This window comes from Hyla sarda, chromosome 5 (genome assembly GCF_029499605.1).
Source record: "Hyla sarda isolate aHylSar1 chromosome 5, aHylSar1.hap1, whole genome shotgun sequence".
NCBI lineage: Eukaryota > Metazoa > Chordata > Amphibia > Anura > Hylidae > Hyla > Hyla sarda.
Window position 1 is genome coordinate 335708316 of NC_079193.1, and position 18118 is coordinate 335726433.

At 42.4% G+C, this 18118-nt stretch overlaps 1 protein-coding gene across 5 annotated transcripts in view; it reads right to left on the reverse strand.

Moving 5' to 3' along the window:
* Positions 1-18118, reverse strand: part of ESRP1 (epithelial splicing regulatory protein 1) — a 76161-nt gene that overhangs the window by 16328 nt on the left and 41715 nt on the right. For 4 of the 5 annotated variants that reach the window (XM_056522490.1, XM_056522492.1, XM_056522493.1 and 1 more), the window contains 8 exons: positions 12384-12482; positions 10550-10604; positions 9253-9363; positions 8511-8643; positions 8379-8421; positions 6470-6771; positions 5308-5526; positions 826-1024 (listed from right to left, as the gene is read on the reverse strand). In XM_056522490.1, the coding sequence (XP_056378465.1) occupies positions 826-1024; positions 5308-5526; positions 6470-6771; positions 8379-8421; positions 8511-8643; positions 9253-9363; positions 10550-10604; positions 12384-12482 (1161 nt within the window). The remainder of the gene's footprint in view (positions 1-825; positions 1025-5307; positions 5527-6469; positions 6772-8378; positions 8422-8510; positions 8644-9252; positions 9364-10549; positions 10605-12383; positions 12483-18118) is intronic. The other variant, XM_056522491.1, reaches the window with a different exon arrangement.

Sequence of the window (18118 nt, forward strand, 5' to 3'; positions counted from 1 at the left end):
AATGGGTTCAAACGGCTATTGGCTATTAGAAAATCCCATAGACTATAATGGAATTTTCTAACGGACGTATAGGATTTTGTTACTGCCGTTTTCAGCTGGTTTTCAGACTGAACTTCATACGGATGTTTAAAAACTGAGAATTTTGTAGTGTGAAAAAAGCCTTATACTGTGGACCCCCCTTCCCCCCAGAAAAATAAATAAGTCAGAGGTCAATTATAGAAGGGATGAAATAGGCTATATAATTGTAATTTCAGCAAGTCTGACGGGTTTTCTGAGATCTCAGCTTGCAGTCATTTAATAGAAACCTTCATGGTCTACTTCTTGAGGATACAAGCTTGTTACAGAACAGTTATCCAAATTTTAACGCAAAAAAAAATATAATTTGCTACTGAATGACAGCATGCAGAGATCTTATATGACTAAACTGCAGGACTCCAAGCATCATTTATCTGTACATAAGGAATACATATGGCCTTAATAGTACGGTATGTGCCCACATGATGGGCCAGTAGTAACTCTGCATGAGTAGTGACCCAACAATTGGCCCACAAAGCCTAGAACAGTTTCCATATTTTTCCATTGATAGAATAATTATGTGCGGCTTAATACTTGGTCACTTTTGCTTTAGTTCCCCTTTAAGGAGGAGATAAGGGCAGCACTTCCAAAATCTTATTCACCACCAAAGAATTGCAGCTGTTGATTTGTTGTTTCCCCTCCATGAACAAATAAATACAACCGGCCAAACCCCAACAAAGAAGGAAGCAGTTCCAGCACCTACCAGCTCAAAGCGCAGAGAAGCGGCAAGACCCTCAAGCCCAAACTTACATGGTAACTTACATGGCGGTGGGGACAAGCCATTGCGATTTAAAGTTCCCCCCATTAAGACAAAGTTCATCTCCTCTGCAGAACACTGAAACACCTCCACATATCTGTCCTTCATTGTCTTCTTGTGACACTTCTGTGCTGCCAGAAAAGCTCTCTCCGACGACTTCATCTGAATGAATGAGTCTCCTGATGGCCGCCCCTAGAGGTGGGGAAGAGAATTCCAACATGCATAGTGTTAAGAAAGTCCTCTTATTCACAACTAAGAATCAAAAGCAAAAATTAGCTGTGTGTAGTAATGGCAACTAATAATAAGTAAGGGTGGCGTCAGAATAATGGATTTCAAAAGAAATTACTGATAATTGTGATTATTTTTGTGTTTAGCATTTGATTATTTCTTTCAAGTGTTATTAGTTAATAAATTTCTACTGGGGTTATCCATGAATAGTAAACCAGAGTTAATTTCTTTCTGCAGCTTTACCTAAAAATAATGTTAGCGGCTTGCTTACTTTTTTAGGTAGGCCCTATAGCAGGTGGTGTACAGTCACTCCCGTACTGACAGAACACCAAGAGGCACTAGATAGCGTGTAAGAATCAATGGTGGAACAGTAACATCTGCAGCACATTCTTTCCAAGATTTTCACTCTGTCGCTCTTTGGCATTTAGCCAACAGGAAATCTAAACGTATTTGTGTCACAATGTACACCTTGCGTAACAGCGATGAACAACTGAAAGGTACTACAGAAACTAAAGTGTTAAGTGTGGGAGTTTGCGGAAGTAATGATTAAGGTGCTTGTCATTAAGTAAATGGGAGTTGCCCGATGCCAAGTCTCGGCACGGTATTTGTATTTGCTTGGTGACCTTGAATAAGTTATCATTACACAATGTGCGAATGCAGTACTTCCAAGCTCCCTGCATAGGAGTGCAATATATATATATATTTATCTATTTTGATAAATCTGAACAAATGTATATATGTGGATATATCAGACAAGGCCTTATCTCCAGGAATACAAAAGGATTAGGCAAGCTCGATCCTTCTCTCCTCCCACGTTATGGTGAAGGGAGAATCATAAGACCACCATGCACATTAGACAGCTGGTCCCGGCCTACAGCAGGCTTCACTTATGTGTATGGGGGCCTTTACTCTACTATGACAGTTGTCTGCAGAAATCATGCAATGTAGAAATATAAAGACTCATCCAGGATGGTCTGTCCTAGCACTCTGGATGACAATGCAAAATGTGAAATTTATTGTAAGTCCATATCAGATGCAGCATTTCAGTTTCTCCATGGGACTATTCTCAAGCACGAGGAACTGAAACATTGCATCGGATATGGAAGACTTACAATAAAGTTGATGTTTTGGATTGTCATCCGGAATGCTATGCCATTCGTGTGCTATGCTACTTCAGACTCAAGTCTGGGAAGCTTATAAATAGGGAACAAATGCAGGGAAGAGCAAAATGAAGTGTTTACTGTCGGCCGCTTTAGGGCACTGATTTCGCTGAGCAGAGGGGGGGGGGGGGGGGGGGAAGAACAAGCGGAAAGATGAAACAGGTTTTCATTCTTACTTAAATGGACACTGTCAGATACAAAAACTTTTGATATGTTGTAAAGCATGTATAACCAATAGGTTTTGCAATCGCTTTCATTAGAAAATTTTCAGTATTTCATACTGAAAAATCCAGTCAGTCAAACAACTGCCCCCCCCCCCCCCCCCACCCTGCCTGCTTGGACACATACTAGTCCTGCTGTGTCCATGAGTCATCACCTATGTCATGGACACACTTCCTTGATTGACAGCTGTGAGCGCAGGGCTCACACCTGGAGGAAAAATCCTCCCACTGTCAGCTTGTGTCCCGCTACTGTCCGTGAGGACAAGCTGGGAGTTGTAGTTTTGCTAATGCTAGAGGAGATGTGAGCAGACAGCATACTGAGGGAGGGGGCGGAGACCTGCACAGTGAGGCCACACCCCCTCCCTTTGAGAGGAATTCAGACTAGTGAGCTAAATTATAAGTGTAATAAAAAAAATAAAAGGTGCTAGACACAAAAATTTGATGTACATGGTCAGAATTAGGTACTGAGTGATATATAAGGAAAAATGTTTTTTGTTGGATCTGACGGGTACGCTTTAACATTTTGCAGCCACACCACCGCCTGCCGGGCTTGAACGCTCTGACAAGTGTGTGCGGTGCGATCACTTCTGAGGCATGGCACACAGGCACAGCACAACAAGTGTGTAGGGGCTGTGACTAGCACGGCGGCGGCAGGCGGCTTCAGGACTGTGCGCATCATTATGAGTCACCAGTCAGGCCGGGTTCACACCACGTTTTTGCAATACAGTTCCCGTATCAGGTTTTTGAAAAAAAAAAAAAAAACGGATTCCTCAAAATCGGACTAAAACTATATCAAAACTTGTGTACAAATTTTAATCCGTATACAGTTTGAAAAGATGATGTCCGGCTGCATCAGTTTTTTTTAAGTAAAAAAAAGGTATACGTTTTTAACTTTTCATTCCATTATGAATAAAATTTCACTTGTTTGATTGAAATTCCAAGAAGAAAAAAAAACCTGTGCAAAGTCAAAAACCGTATGGTGAAAACCAGATGGAACTGTATGCACATACGGTTCTGTACGGTTCCCATTGACTCCCATGTTAAATGGAAATCAATGGGAACCCAAAATTTTGCTTTTGGGGTGCCAAAATGTAGCTTCTCTTGTGTAGGCCAAAATCCTTGCATTGGCCCTGTCAATACACAAATGATAGCAGGAAACAATGGAACGCATTTCCTTGTTAAAGACAAGCTTGACATCTGACATCTATAAATGAGAATCATGAACTGGCGCGTACAAGTGGTTCTACTGGTTTTATCTCCTAGTCTGAGCAAAGACACAATGAAATGCCAACACAACACCCAGAAAAATTTCCTCAAGATCTTTTGTTCTGATTCTTCTCATAATTTGCTTTTAAAACAAACCATTACATACTTAACCTATATAAAAAGGAACATGATGCAAAGTCGGCGCTACAGTATGTAAAGACTTGATGCCGCCCTGCAATTACTGATAAAATCACGAAAATATAAGTCAGGACCTGTACTATATATTGGAGGAAGACCTCATGCTTTCTGCTCACATAGCTGGGAGTTTATTCACAAAATTATCTTTTCTCTGAATATTAAATTATGTTGTAACGACAAGGCTCCACCTTTGCAAAGTTATTTTTATGTCCAAAGTTCTGCTTGCAGCAGCCGGTTACCAGCATATTGGGGGGAATTTATCATTGATTTTACCCTGTTTTTGTGGTTTTGATTTGTCTCAGTTTAAAGACTTTTTTGCAACTTTAGTTTAGATTCCTTGTCTAAAATAGTATAGCTTTGCCATAATCTGGTTCACTTTTTGCAGTGGTCATGAATTTATCATGTTGTATAATTTGTTGCAAATCTACACCAGTCTAGCACCAACCAATAGAGGAGGAACAAGACGGCACTCACGTCTTGCAGTGTCATCGTCCCAGGTTACCCCTCTGTTTTTTATGGCCTTGTTACCCCACAAATAAAGCTTTACCTACTTCTTCAATGCAAGACGTGAGTGCCGTCTTGTTCCTCCTCTATTGGTTGGTGTTTGCATATGGACTGTATTGTCAAGATTGAGCACCATCTGTACTTGCACGAGAGGGTGCCTCCAGCTGTTGTAAAACTACAGCTCCCAGCATGCCCAACAGCCATTAGCTGCCTGTGCATGCTGAGAGCTGTAGATTTGCAGCATCTGGGAGGTCCACAGTTTGGAGACCACTGTCTAAAGCATTAAAACTAGATTCTTTAAAATAAAATAAAAAAAACAGCACCACACCTGTCCATAGGTTGTGAGTGGTATTGCAGCTCAGACCCATTTAAAGCAATGAAGCCAAGTTGCTATCCCCTACATTATCCATGCACAAGTAATGTGCTTTTTCTGGTGGGTAAAAGAAAGCAGCCATGCGTTTCAAAACCTGTAGAACCCCTTCAAATCTATGTCTGTACAAGTGATCCATAGGTCAGATTACTTTAAAGATATATTAAGATATTAATTGCCACCTGCAAGGGGTCTGGCAAGTGCTGTTCAAAGAGTTTGTCCTGAAGATCTTTTTGTGCATTTAAAATAAGTACTCACCTGGCCAGATCCCCCACCATTCTGACTTTGCCAGGTTCCACTGCTTAGCACTTTCTGGTATTGACACACAGCCAATCACTAGCCACAGAAGTGTCCCGCCTCAACCAGTGATTGGATGAGCAGGAACCTCCTTGGGTCAAAACCAGGAAGTGCTGAGCAGGGTTTGTGGTCCCATCAAAAACAGCAGCCTCAAGGAACCCGGGCAGGTGAGTACAGGGTGGTGGGGGATCTCTGTCAAAGAACCCTCAAAGATATCTCCTGAACCATCTGGAATACAAAAACACCGCATCACAACCTGCTCCATTATTGCTTTAGGTTCTCAGAACATACCTGGTGGTTGAGCACCATGTGTACTCCATGTGTCCGGATATCAACAGAGAATTCACCCAAAAACTCCAATATATCCTCAATAGTTGCAGCGTATGGAAGCCCGCGGAGGCGTATGCAGTCTCTGACGTTGACTGGAGGAATGAAGGGCTGAGGTAGTACAGGAATGATTGGGGGTGTCGGGAGTGGGATAAGAGGTGTAGAGGAGTATCTGTTCAGGACCTGCAGGCACATAGAATATACTTAATCCTTATAGCAATGCTACCCATAGGTTTTTGTAAGTTGTGGGATAAACTAGGGCAACCGGGAGCAGCTGACAGATCTGCTTTACCATCATAAGGAAACAAGATGGCATAATAGTATTTTATTAGCAGGTAAAGAGGATGCCACTTTACTGGGCCATTGTTTTATTGTATCAAATTATATATTTTTTTTACTCTTAAAAACAATTGTTGGGTTGGGCTGAAGGGCGTGAAAAGTTTCACAAAGTAATCGGTATAACAGGTTTCGTACAACATGTTACTCCCCCATTCCAATAGTTGGACGGCTGCAGGGCTTCGTAGGTTATAAACATAAGTGAGGCCCTCATAGCCTGTAACTCCAGTATTATAAATGGAAAAGTTTTGGTGCACTTAGAATCCATTGTAGAAGATTTTAAATTTTTTATTATTTATTTTTTTACACTATGTCCCCATAGGGGACTATTTATAGCAATCATTTGATTGCTAAAACTGTTCAGTGCTATGCATAGGGCATAGCACTGATCAGTATTATCGGCTATCTTCTGCTCTGGTCTGCTCAATCTCAGACCAGAGCAGAAGCAGCCAGGAAGGCAGCTGAGGCAGGTATGGGAGACCTCCCCCGGGCAATCAGATCAGCATAAAATGTAGCTGCACTGCCGCAGATGCTGTTATCTGTATTGATCACGGCATCTGAGGGGTTAATGGCAGACAACCGCGCGATCGCAGATGTCTGCCATTACTGGCAGGTCCCTGGCTGCTATCAGCAGCCGGGACCTGCCACACATGACCCAATCATCGCGAAGTACCGCCACACCAGGACATACATTAATATCTGTGGTCGTTAAGGGGTTAATACATAGTAGTAGACATCCTTGATTGGCCAACTTGACAGCATGCAAATGCAATAACAGAGATGGACCAACCTGCTGCACCTCCGCTGCCGTGCTCCTGAACAACTCAATATACCGCTTGCCAAGCAAGTCCTTGTGCTTCTTTAATGCGTTCTGTGCATATTCCTCACAGGCAAACAACACAAATGCATCTCCTGTCGGCCTGCCGTCAGGGTAAGTAACAAACAAAATCCCATCTTTGCCTCCAGTTACAGGGCAATGTTGGCCGAAGAATGTCAGCACTTCCTCGGCAGTGGCAGTGAATGGCAGCCCCCTCATGCGTACAATCACCTGGTTCTCTTTGGACAAAAACTGAGCAACTTCATTGGATGTACCTAGATAAAGTGGAGATTTTTATTAAAATTTATTATTAGCTACAGTTTCCTGTGTCTTCACTCACTGAGCACACAAAAAGTTGTCATATACTGAACAACAGACGTCAAGGACAATTGATATCAATAGACGGCCGCCATGCTATATCCTTCCTTCAGGGTAGATTCACATCTGTATATTCTGCTACAGATTTTCCACAAAGGATTTTGTTACCCATTGAAGTCAATGGGCAGCAAAATCCACAGCAGAAAATCTGCAACAAACTATGCATGTGCGAACATACCCTCACGATACAAACTTCTGGTGTGTACAGGAGGGAAGTGCACTGCAGATCTTACACTGGCAACAGCTGGTAAATGTGGATCACTGCAGGAAGGCCCACCATGGTCAGCCTATGGTATAGTGACCCACAATAGGTCATCATACCCTCTTGCTATGCATATCGGCAATGCCTGGATAGGGTGTAAATGGCCCTCAATGCGCATAGCCAGGTTATGGGTAGTGAAAAATTAAGTACCGTATATACTCTAGTATAAGCAGAGTTTTTCAGCACGATTTTTCGTGCTGAAAATGCCCCCCTCGGCTTATACTCGAGTGAACTCTCCACCTGTCAATCCCTTCTCAGTGGTCTTCAACCTGCGGACCTCCAGATGTTGCAAAACTACAACTCCAAGCATGCCCGGACACCCATCGGCTGTCCGGGTATGCTGGGAGTAGTAGCTTTGAAACATCCGGAGGTCCGCAGGTTGAAGACCACTGCGGCCTTAGTCATCTACTCCCTTTAGTTTTCTACTCGCCTCCCCTCTGTGGGAAGGTAGAGTGAGCTGGTCCGGGCCATCTATGCTGCAGGGACCGTCCGGTGGGGAGGGTTAGTCGTTCCGGGCTGTCCATCTTCAACGGAAGGCCCTCTTCTCCGCTCCGTGCCTGCCCTGGACTAGTGACGTTGCCTTGACGACGCACAGGGATGTTCATGCGCAGCGACGTCACGGACGTCTGCTGCGCACGGACGTCCCTGTGAGTAGTCATCAAGGCAACATCACTAGTCCAGGGCCGGCCGGGAGCGGAGGGCCACCCGGTGAAGATGAACAGCCAGGAACGACTTACCCTCCCCACCGGACAGTCCCTGCAGCATAGATGGCCTGGACCAGCTCACTCTACCTTCCCACCGAGGGGAGGAGAGTAGGAAACTAAAGTGGGGGTCTGGATGATGACGATGGCTGCAGTGGTCTTCAACCTGCAGACCTCCAGATGTTTTAAAGCTACAACTCCCAGCATGCTGGGAGTCGTAGTTTTGCAACATCTGGAGGTACGCAAGTTGAAGACCACTTATGAAGGGATTGACAGGCGGTGATGATGAAGGGGGGGGGGGAGGGATGATGACAGGGTGATGATGACAGGGGTGTTAATGACAGGGGTCTGGATGATGACAGGGAGGGGGGGGGGATGATGTATTTCCCACCCTAGGCTTATAGTCGAGTCAATAACTTTTCCTGGGTTTTTGGGGTGAAATTAGGGGCCTCGGCTTATATTCGGGTCTGCTTATACTCGAGTATATACGGTACCTCAAATATTTGTGTTTTTTTTTTTTAAAACAAAAGTAAATACTTACCTCCAGCTATTTTCAGGAAATCTTGTCCAGTTGCTTTGTACACCTAAAGAGATATTGGAAGAAATTTGTAAATTTGAGTTTATTTTCCCAGAGAAGAGAAGAAAAATAAATAAAAAATATCCAGAAGCTTACCTCAATGTATCTGTTGCCCATGTGATGCTTATGTCTCTGCAGCGCCAAATCTCTGTGCTCCTCACTGATAAATCTGACTAAAGCTTCACCGTTTCGCCTTCCCTGGGCATTGAGACAGAGGGCAGCTCCACCCCTATACGTGCATTACACAAAAAAATTATACATAGGACACATACTGGCGACAAGGACCCCTCCGAACCGTGCACCTATGTCAACCCATAACAGAAGTGGACGAGAATGTGGAACAATGAGCTGGATTTGAAGACCACCGTTCACATCGTCATTAGGGGAAATAGGCAACCCTCTAAAATCAAGATCCAACCAGCAAAAATAGGTTCACAGCAAACTTAAAAACATAAGTTATTCCACCATGCAGAGATCAAATAGCTCATAGTACTGTAAACAAAATTACACCAAAAGGAACAAGAACAGGATTAAAAACCATACTAAACACAGCGACCAGAAAAAGTGGAAGGGGAGGGGGGGTGAAAAAACGCACACACGCCACTGAAAAACCAGGAAGGCATCTTGTTTAGCGAAGACCATAACCTGCCCTGTAACCTGCACTAATCTTACCTTATGTAATGCAGGGTGTATACAAACCACCCCCTTAAGATATGGGATTTTCCCAACTGGGAAAAACAAAAACACAAAATAACTAAATCGCATACACACAGCATAAAATACAAGGGAATTTAGGACAGAAGTAATGAGGAGAGGATAAGTGGGTAAAAACACTCACTTTGCAATATTTAAGCCCTTGAAGAAACGGGCAATGTCTTGGTCAGATGACTGCCATGGTAAGCCTCTGGCTCGGATTATGGTATTATCATCGATTATCTCCAGTTTGCTGCTGCAAAAAGTAAATGCATTTAAAGTAAATTTAAAGTTTAAAAAAAAAAAAGTGTTAAGTTCTTAAATCTGATTAGTTTCTATGTGCAACAAGGTCAGTTTTTAGGTTTTTAAAATCTGCCTAAAGCAAAAAACGCAGGACAATTGTGGCAGCGAGGTCGATCATGATAGTAAAATAGTCATATTACTCTCCCATGTGAAAGACCTGACTGAAATACTATGTGTGAGCCGAGTCGGTGTTAATATTTTGGTTAATGAGTGAGATTTATGGAAACCTGTGTAGAGACATTGTGGGAGATTTATCAAAACCTGTGCAGAGGAAGAGTGGTGCAGTTGCCCATAGCAACCAATCAGATTGCTTCTTTCATTTTCCACAGGCCTCTAAAGAGGCCTGTGGAAAATGAAAGAAGCAATCTGATTGGTTGCTATGGGCAACTGGACCACTCTTCCTCTGCACAGGTTTTGATAAATCTCCCCAATTGACCATAGCAACCAATCGGATAACTTATTTTCCAGAGACCTTATTAAAAATCAAAGCGATCTGATTGGTTGCTATGGACAACTTGTCAATTGTTCCGCTGCACAGGTTTTCATAAGTCTCCCTCAAGGCTTTTAGCCAAAACCAGGAGTTAGTGCAAATATTTTCATTATATAGTTTCTCTGTGTTCATTTTACTCCTGGTTTTGGCCAAAAATACTGACCAAAATACTATGTGTGAACACAACCTTACTTTGCATGGAAATAAACTTAAATATTTTGGTTATGCTTACACATAGTTTCCATTTTATTGACAACAGTTACATTTTATGGTGCATAAAACTAGGCCAAAAACCAGCTGGATTCATTCGGAAACCGTCTGTTTTGTCCAACACCTATTAAATTTTATGGCCATAAATATGACATGCTAGGGCCGTAATTATGGTCATATTTAAGGACCTCTACTGGGCCACTTTTTTTGCCATAAATAAACCTATACATGCCAAATGCTTCAGACTTTTTGAGCTGTAAAATTGCAGCTCAAAAAAACTAAAAATGTGTGAACATAGCCTTCATGTATTAAAACAGAATAATCTGGAACAATACATACTGCAGCTACTACTACTAAATAGCTCTAAAATAGTACTAATACTACTATTTTTATTATTATGATTCATCGTTATAACAATACTATTATGAGTGGGACTTACCAAGTACCAGACTCAAATTTGTAGTTTACTCTTTCGGGGTCTGAAAATTTGTAATCTAAAAAATTAAAAACATAAAATTAGTCGTCCCAGAAGTTACAATATTGGCCAAAATTTTTTTGTAGAATTTCATTTAGATTTATTATAGCATTATAAATGATCAGGTTTATAGGCCAGACAACCCCTTTTCATACAATACCAACTTTTAAATATCCTATTTGAAATTTCGTACATACAAGAACCTATTCACCTGCATTTTACCGTCAGCGAGCAGATTTTTTCTGACAAATTTGGAAACGAAATTCCAGTAGAAAATTCCGTAGTGTGAACCCGGCCTAAGAGTAGCTTTTTAAAAATCAACAAAGTAAGAGTATGTTCACACTACGGAAACTTTGCACGTGGCATTCCAATCAGGAATTTCGCTCAGAAATGTTATCTAGTGGCTGCCTGTACCATCACCATTGACGGCAATGCAGTCCTCGCATACTTCGGCCGATAGAATGAGCATATTCATTCTTTTGAAGGATCAATTTTAGCATTGGAATTTGCCACCTCTGAAATGCCGCAGTGTGAATGGGTCAGCGGAAGGCACATTCACACCAATGTTAAGGTTTACACAGCGTAATTCCCAAGCACAATTCCACATGCGGAAATTTAGTAGTGTGAACATACGGTACCATAGAAATCTGAAGTAAAAAAAAATAAAAAAAAGTCTCTTTTGTAACACAAGAACAATCCAAGTCCAGCTATGTCAGATAGTGAAATGCACCTTCTGCCATTCAGGCTAGAAACAAGAGTTTTTTTGTTTGCAAGTTGGGGTGGGTGAACTTGCCCCTTATTGTCAAATATTTCTGCTACTGCTCCATACAACTGAATACGGTTTGTAAGGCTAGAGTTACATATATCCGACTCCGGCAAAACTTGCCACAACTGAAGCCAGAAGTGCATCAGTTATGAGTTGTGTAGCATCTGGAGTCCAATCACCTGGAGTCCAGACAGACACCAGATGATTGTGAATGGTCCCATTTGAAAGGGATCAGTTCTGCTATGAGTTTCCCTCCATTGCACGCTGGAGGGAAACTCCACGAGACAACAGATTTATGTAAAGGAAGCCTAAGAATCAATGCATATGAGAAGAACAGATTAAGGCCATGTTCAGACAACTTAAAGGAGATCTCCAGTATTGAAAAACTTACCCCCTATTCTAAGGATAGGGGATAAGTTTCAGATCTCCCATACAGGGCCCCAGCAGACTGCCATAGCCCTGTATTGAAGGGGCGTGCCTGCCGCTGCTCCGTGCAGTGGTCGACACGCGCTGGCCGGAGAGCCGGGGGCCCCATACAGGAGATCGCGGGTTCCCAGCGGTCGGACCCCCCCACGATCTGAAACTTCGGATAGGGGATGAGCTTTTCAATACTTGACTACTCCTTTTAAAAAAAACAAAAAAAAAAACAGAAAACACGGGTGGCCATTTCACACATTTGCCCGCTCCGATGGGCACTAGGACTGCTCAGAAATGTGCAGTTTTGTGGACGTCAATGCATCGCCAAGCGAAATCTGCAAAAAGAATAGAAAAGTCTATTTTTGCGGATTCCAGAATGGGGATTTCCACCGTGGTCACAGTTCTGCAGAATCCCATTGAAATCAATGGGACTCTGATGCAGAGGAATGTCCGTGCAGAATATTCCTGCAGAATTCCGCATGGACATTCCGCCGTGTGAACACAGCCTAGCAGGTGCACACATTTCTACAATGAATCTGAGGTATCTGATCACGGGCCAAGATATTCACATCTCTGAAAATGACAAATATGAAGGTAATGTAGATAGCTACTTACTATAGGGTTTCGAAATCATTGTCAAAATAACGACTCCCATAGTGTCCACCTCTGATGCGCCATGAGACAAGTGCATGTCCTCTTTTTCAAGACCCAAGCCTGAAGATACTGGTTAAGGAGAATTAGGCAGCAATTATAGATATAAAACTTTTTTTTTTTTTTGCGATGGGATAAATCAAATGCTCCAGATTTTAAAGGGGTATTCCAGAAATTATTATTATTATTATTTTTTTTTTAAATATATTAACTGGCTCCCGAATGTTAAAAAGATTTGTAAATTACTTCTATTAAAAAGATCTTAATCCTTCAACAATTATCAGCTGCTGAAGTTGAGTTGTTCTTTTCTGTCTGGCAACAGTGCTCTCTGCTGACATCTCTGCTTGTCTCGGGAACTGCACAGAGTAGAAGAGGTTTGCTATGGGGATTTGCTTCTACTCTGGAGAGTTCCAGAGACACGTGTCATCAGAGAGCAATTAGACAGAAGAGAACAACTCAACTTCAGCAGCTCATAAGTACTGAAAGGATTAAGATTTTTTTCATTGAAGTAATTTGCAAATCTGTTTAACTTTCTGGAGCCAGTTGAGAGAGATAATATATTATATATTTATAGATATATAGATATATTTATAGATATATAGATATATAGATATATTTATAGATATATAGATATAAAAAAATAAAAAAAATAATGTTTTTTCCTGGATAACCCCTTTAAAATTTTTGGACACTAGATTAGCGTTTCCCAACCAGGGTGCCCCCTGCTGTTGCAAAACTACAACTCCCAGCATGCCCGGACAGCCAACGGCTGTCCGGGCATGCTAGGAGTTGTAGTTTTGCAACAGCTGGAGGCACCCGGGTTGGTAAACACTAATCTAGATGAGTAAGGACTGCAAGACAACAGATTGAAGTATTCCCCAGCTATGCCAAACAGATTATAGATATCATTTGGCGCATATAGGTATCTTGCTGCATCAGTGGTTTTTGCACAGAACTTCAAGTAAATCAGGTCTATAATCTTAATTTAGACACAGATGACAAACTCATCTCTGCTACATCAACGACTAAAAATCACAACGCAATGTATAAAACAGTAATTAGAATGTGTAACCTGCCAGGAATGTAAATTGATTTATTTATTTTTATTAATTTTACAGCATTTATGTTATACTTTTAAATTCCATTCGCTCGTCTCAGGATAGGCAAGATTAAGATCCGGAGGGGGTGCAGCACCCAAGACGTGTTCTACCCAGACATGTTCTCTGCATAACTCATTAGCATGTACAGAGATCCAGCCCTTCCTATTATTGCCGAGTATCTTGTCGCTGCTTGTACAAGGCAAACACATCAATTGCCTTTTTTTCAGGACATTTGTTGTGCAATGATGCAGACAAACAAGTTTTTTCTTTTTTCCTTCAGAATCATCAGGCACCAAGAGCTAGATGTTAATCTTGGCTTTAAGAATAAAGACCGGGAGCGCCTTGACATACAACAGTCACTAATACCGTGCCCTTTAGGAGGAGCGTAAATCTTAAGAGCATTGTTTAAAGTAAGCATCACCCATTTAGGGTGCAAACCTTCAACGGGTAAGAAACAGCAGCAGCAGAAAATACGCAGCAAAATACACTGCAAATGCTGCATGTTTAACCCTACCCCTAAGTCTGTGCTCAAACCTCAGAATTTCCGTGCGGTTTTCTGCTTGGAATTCTTTCTGCACGAAAATTCTGCTGCAGCAGAGCCCCATTGAATTCAATGGAATTCTGCTGCACATGGCAGAATTTACGCACAAGATGTTTCCGTGAATTCCGTGTTTGCAGAAAGAATGAAAGTGTTCATTCTTTCTGCGGACTCCGCATGGAATGCATAGCACTCAATGAGACGGCGCAGGCAGTCTCCGGAATGTCCGCACAGAGATTTTCCGTGCAAAAATTCCAACATGGGAACATAGCCTAAGGGTACATCCCTGCGTGTTTCCTGTTGCAAGTTTGAATGGGGGCAAGCAGCGGAAATTTGGATGCGGAAAATCACACACACCAGATCTGCTGCAGATTTTTAGGGTGACTTCAATGGGTAGCAAGATCTGTGACAGCAAATCTGCACCAGAAAATCTGCATGTGTGAACTGACCCTTGTTGCAAAAACCCCAGTTGCAGCTGTGGCTTTTACAAGACGATCCTTATGTATTTTTAACTGCATTGTAAAATCTGCAGTTGCAAGTTTTACAACAACTGCGGATCCTCCGCAAGTTCAAATCTGCAGCAGAGTCTGTATGTGTGAACATACCCTTAAAAAAAAAAAAAGTTCCCTACTAAGGCATATGGATATATTCACATTAGACAGAAATGATCAGTTTCATTCATCTGTTTTGGTAAGAAGCACACGCATGGATTTTTGCAACAAATCTGCCACTGCCAGGTGTGAATTTAGCCTAACCAAACCAGTGATCCTAAATTTGTAGCATTCCCAGCTATTGCAAAACTACTATCCCCAAAACATTCTAGTCCATAAGCACTTGGTCCTTTTCATCCAATCTCAGAACCATATGGCTGTATAACATATTACCTAGTACAATCAGAATCTTTAGGGCAAGCAAAGACCTAAAAGTATTTAAAAAAAAAAATTGTCAGGGCAGATTTGTGTGTCTAAATTTTTCCAGGTTGAGATAAGTAGATAATATAAAAACCCTGTACTCGGCAGCCCTGACCCCCCTGCTGCTGTTACAGCGGTGCCTGATCCCTGTGCTCCGTACTTTCTGATCTTTGTCTAAACACAAGGAAGTGGCCACTCAGACCATCACAAGTTTTAGTCCCCCAACAATCCATTTAAGAGTATTTAATATTCAAGAAGTATCAGGTCATCACATAATATCTTAGGACTGTCGGCCCTAAACAAAAACCCTTATTTCATTGCCTCCTCAGAGGAGGAGCTCTAATACTCTGGCCCTGAATCTTGAGGGGGCACAACGCTTTCTCTGCTGCACAGAACACCACCACCAATATTATAAATGCACATGGCGGGCGGGGGTCCAAGTTACAAAATGTGCACTGAGATCACGCCTGTGCACTCACTCCAAGTCAATGGGCCCATTCACACGGCACAATATTTCCGGGTGGACAATCTCTGCGCAGCAGATTCACTAGGACCACTTGGAAATGCTCAGTCCACAGAACGCAGTGCATATATGTGAGAGGATACTGCTGAAACATGTCTGGAATTTTAATTTCCGTGGCAGAATTTAATTTTCTGCTGTGAAAACTTCTGTCTGCTGCACCGGAATTTCAGAGCTGAATTTTTGCGTTGGATCTCGCTCAGAAATTCCACCACATGAATGGACCCTATTACTCCAAGTGACATATCTGACCTGCATAGTTTGCCATGCTATCAGACATTCAGGATAATTAGCAAGACAACAATTAGATACTGCATGTGTTTTTGCTGTGTCATACCACAAATTACAGAAATCTCTGTTAAAATAACATGTTTTACCATGTTTTGCACAATAGTGGTAAAAAGTGTCAATTTGACAGTAAATTTTGACTATTTGCAGTAAAAACATGTATTATAAGTAGTTGCAGTACTGCTAATTAGCTGCAAGGTATGAAGAAAGCCTTCTAGTTATTTTTCTCAATATAAATTTGTGGTGACCCAGTACAGGAGATGTTACCCCGTACACTTGCTGTCCTGTCAGGCAGCCTCCTTCAGTGTCTCCTGGGCTCCGTTGTACTTGTTTCCCTCCTGTACATATGTTCTGCAGTGTATTGTATTATAAAATGTGTTGTATCTTTAAGGGTTATGTCATATGATTGTTACCCAGGAGGTACCAGTGACCAGGTGATCCCAAGTGTGACCTATTGGCTCCCTGCTAGTCTCCCCCATATAAGCCCTGGGTGGAGCTTCTCTCTCTTTGAGCTCTGCTCTTCTGCTAAGCTGAGGTCCAGTGCAGTCTTGTCTAGTGTGTGTGTCCAGAGTGTTGGAGGCCTCAAAGTCCAGTCCTGCAGCCACCATCAATTCAAGTAAGATAAAGTCACAGCTTTATGAGTCAAGTCAAGTCAGTCCCTGTCATCTGTCAAGTCAGCGTGGTCTGTATTCAATTGTCCAGTCCTACTACAAGTCCCAGGAAGCCCTTAAGGTCTCTGAGTCACTGGTCACCTCAGTGGGCCCTGGCTAAACTATATAGACTTTACCCATCTGTCTACCCTCAACTAAAGATACCGTTGTCTGTAACTTGGCGTCGGAATCCTTATTGCCCCCATGCCTAGCCCAGGATCCAGCGGTATACCTTTGGGTGGTTATAGGCTAAACCCCACCCAGGCATCACGAATACAAGGGGTTAATGCCATCTGCCCCTAGGGTAACAACATCTGCCCTCATCACACCCTGCTACCACATATTTATATATATATTGTCTATAACAATGTTTATTACACCTCCAGAGCCACAGAACCTGATGAAAGCTGTACTGCCGCTTCTGTAATCTTCTATAGTGTCTCAGAACGAAGCCTTAAAAGAGGACACCAAAGGACAAAGTAATTATCACATCTGCTGACTCCGTGAATAAATCGGGTGGATCACAGGGATCCAATTACGCTTTTAAACAACATTTTTCTCTTCAGGGAAAGGCGGTATCAAACTAGGCGGAGTGACTCACGGGAACAGCCAAGAAAACTCCACTCACCCCGCCACAAGGCATCATAAACAAACCAAACTGGCTCAGCAGGCTTGACATTCATAGGACCTGTCATGTTGCTGGCTACGCTGTCCCTACCCAAATGTCTCATTATTAAACCATTTGACAAATTGAGAACAACTGTGGAGGTGCAAGACAGTGATCGGCCTCATCATGTAGAACACCGGACTGCAGGTCCTTTATTTCATCATAAGGGTTAAGGGCATTGATCCGCAGCACTCAGAATGGATTACCAGTCAAGGCTGAAGTAAATGTGGCATGGATACATATTAACACACTTCCCAACACAGGAAGCGACCGCAGCTCTGAGACCCAGACCGATCACAACTTTACATGTCCCCCATTAAAGTGTCATGTTAAACTTTTTATAGGTTTTTGTCATCAGTTCCTTGACCTGTATACAAACATCCCTGACCTGTGTATTCAAAGTGAGTTAATCTTCTGGATTTTTCAATATATTCATTTAAATGTACTTTTTCTACCGATTCTACCTGCCTGATACAGAAGCCAGTTCTTCTTTCTAATCTGTTTCCATTTTCTGCTTGAATTTTTTCTATTTTCAGTACAATGTCATTGGGGCAGCCATCTTTCCAGAGATGTTTAAAAGCATTTAGGAGATCTGCTTTACAGCAAGCCCCATGGACATAATGAACATCTCCCAATGCTATTATGTGTATGGGGCAGACTTTTAAGCACAGTCTGTAACATGTGCAGAGGTCATTCAATGGGGAGTGGGGAGGCTGAACTCCTATTGTCTTCTCTATCTACTGGTCTCAACTTTCACTGTAATGCTGTACAGATCACTTTCTGGCAGCCTCCTCTTATTACAGAGAACAGGAAGTCTTAGCTCAGTTTAAGGCCTAGTGGTCAGATTGAGAACTGCAAAATATCAGGATTAAATTTTAAAACATGTCTGATCGTGGGAGTCCTGCCGCTGGGGACCCCCGCAATCTCTCATGCTGCACCCACCTGTGTGAGCTACATGCAGCGCTGGAGGCTCCGAGTCTGAAGCCTCACGACTACAGGGACTACAGAATCGTGATGTCATGACT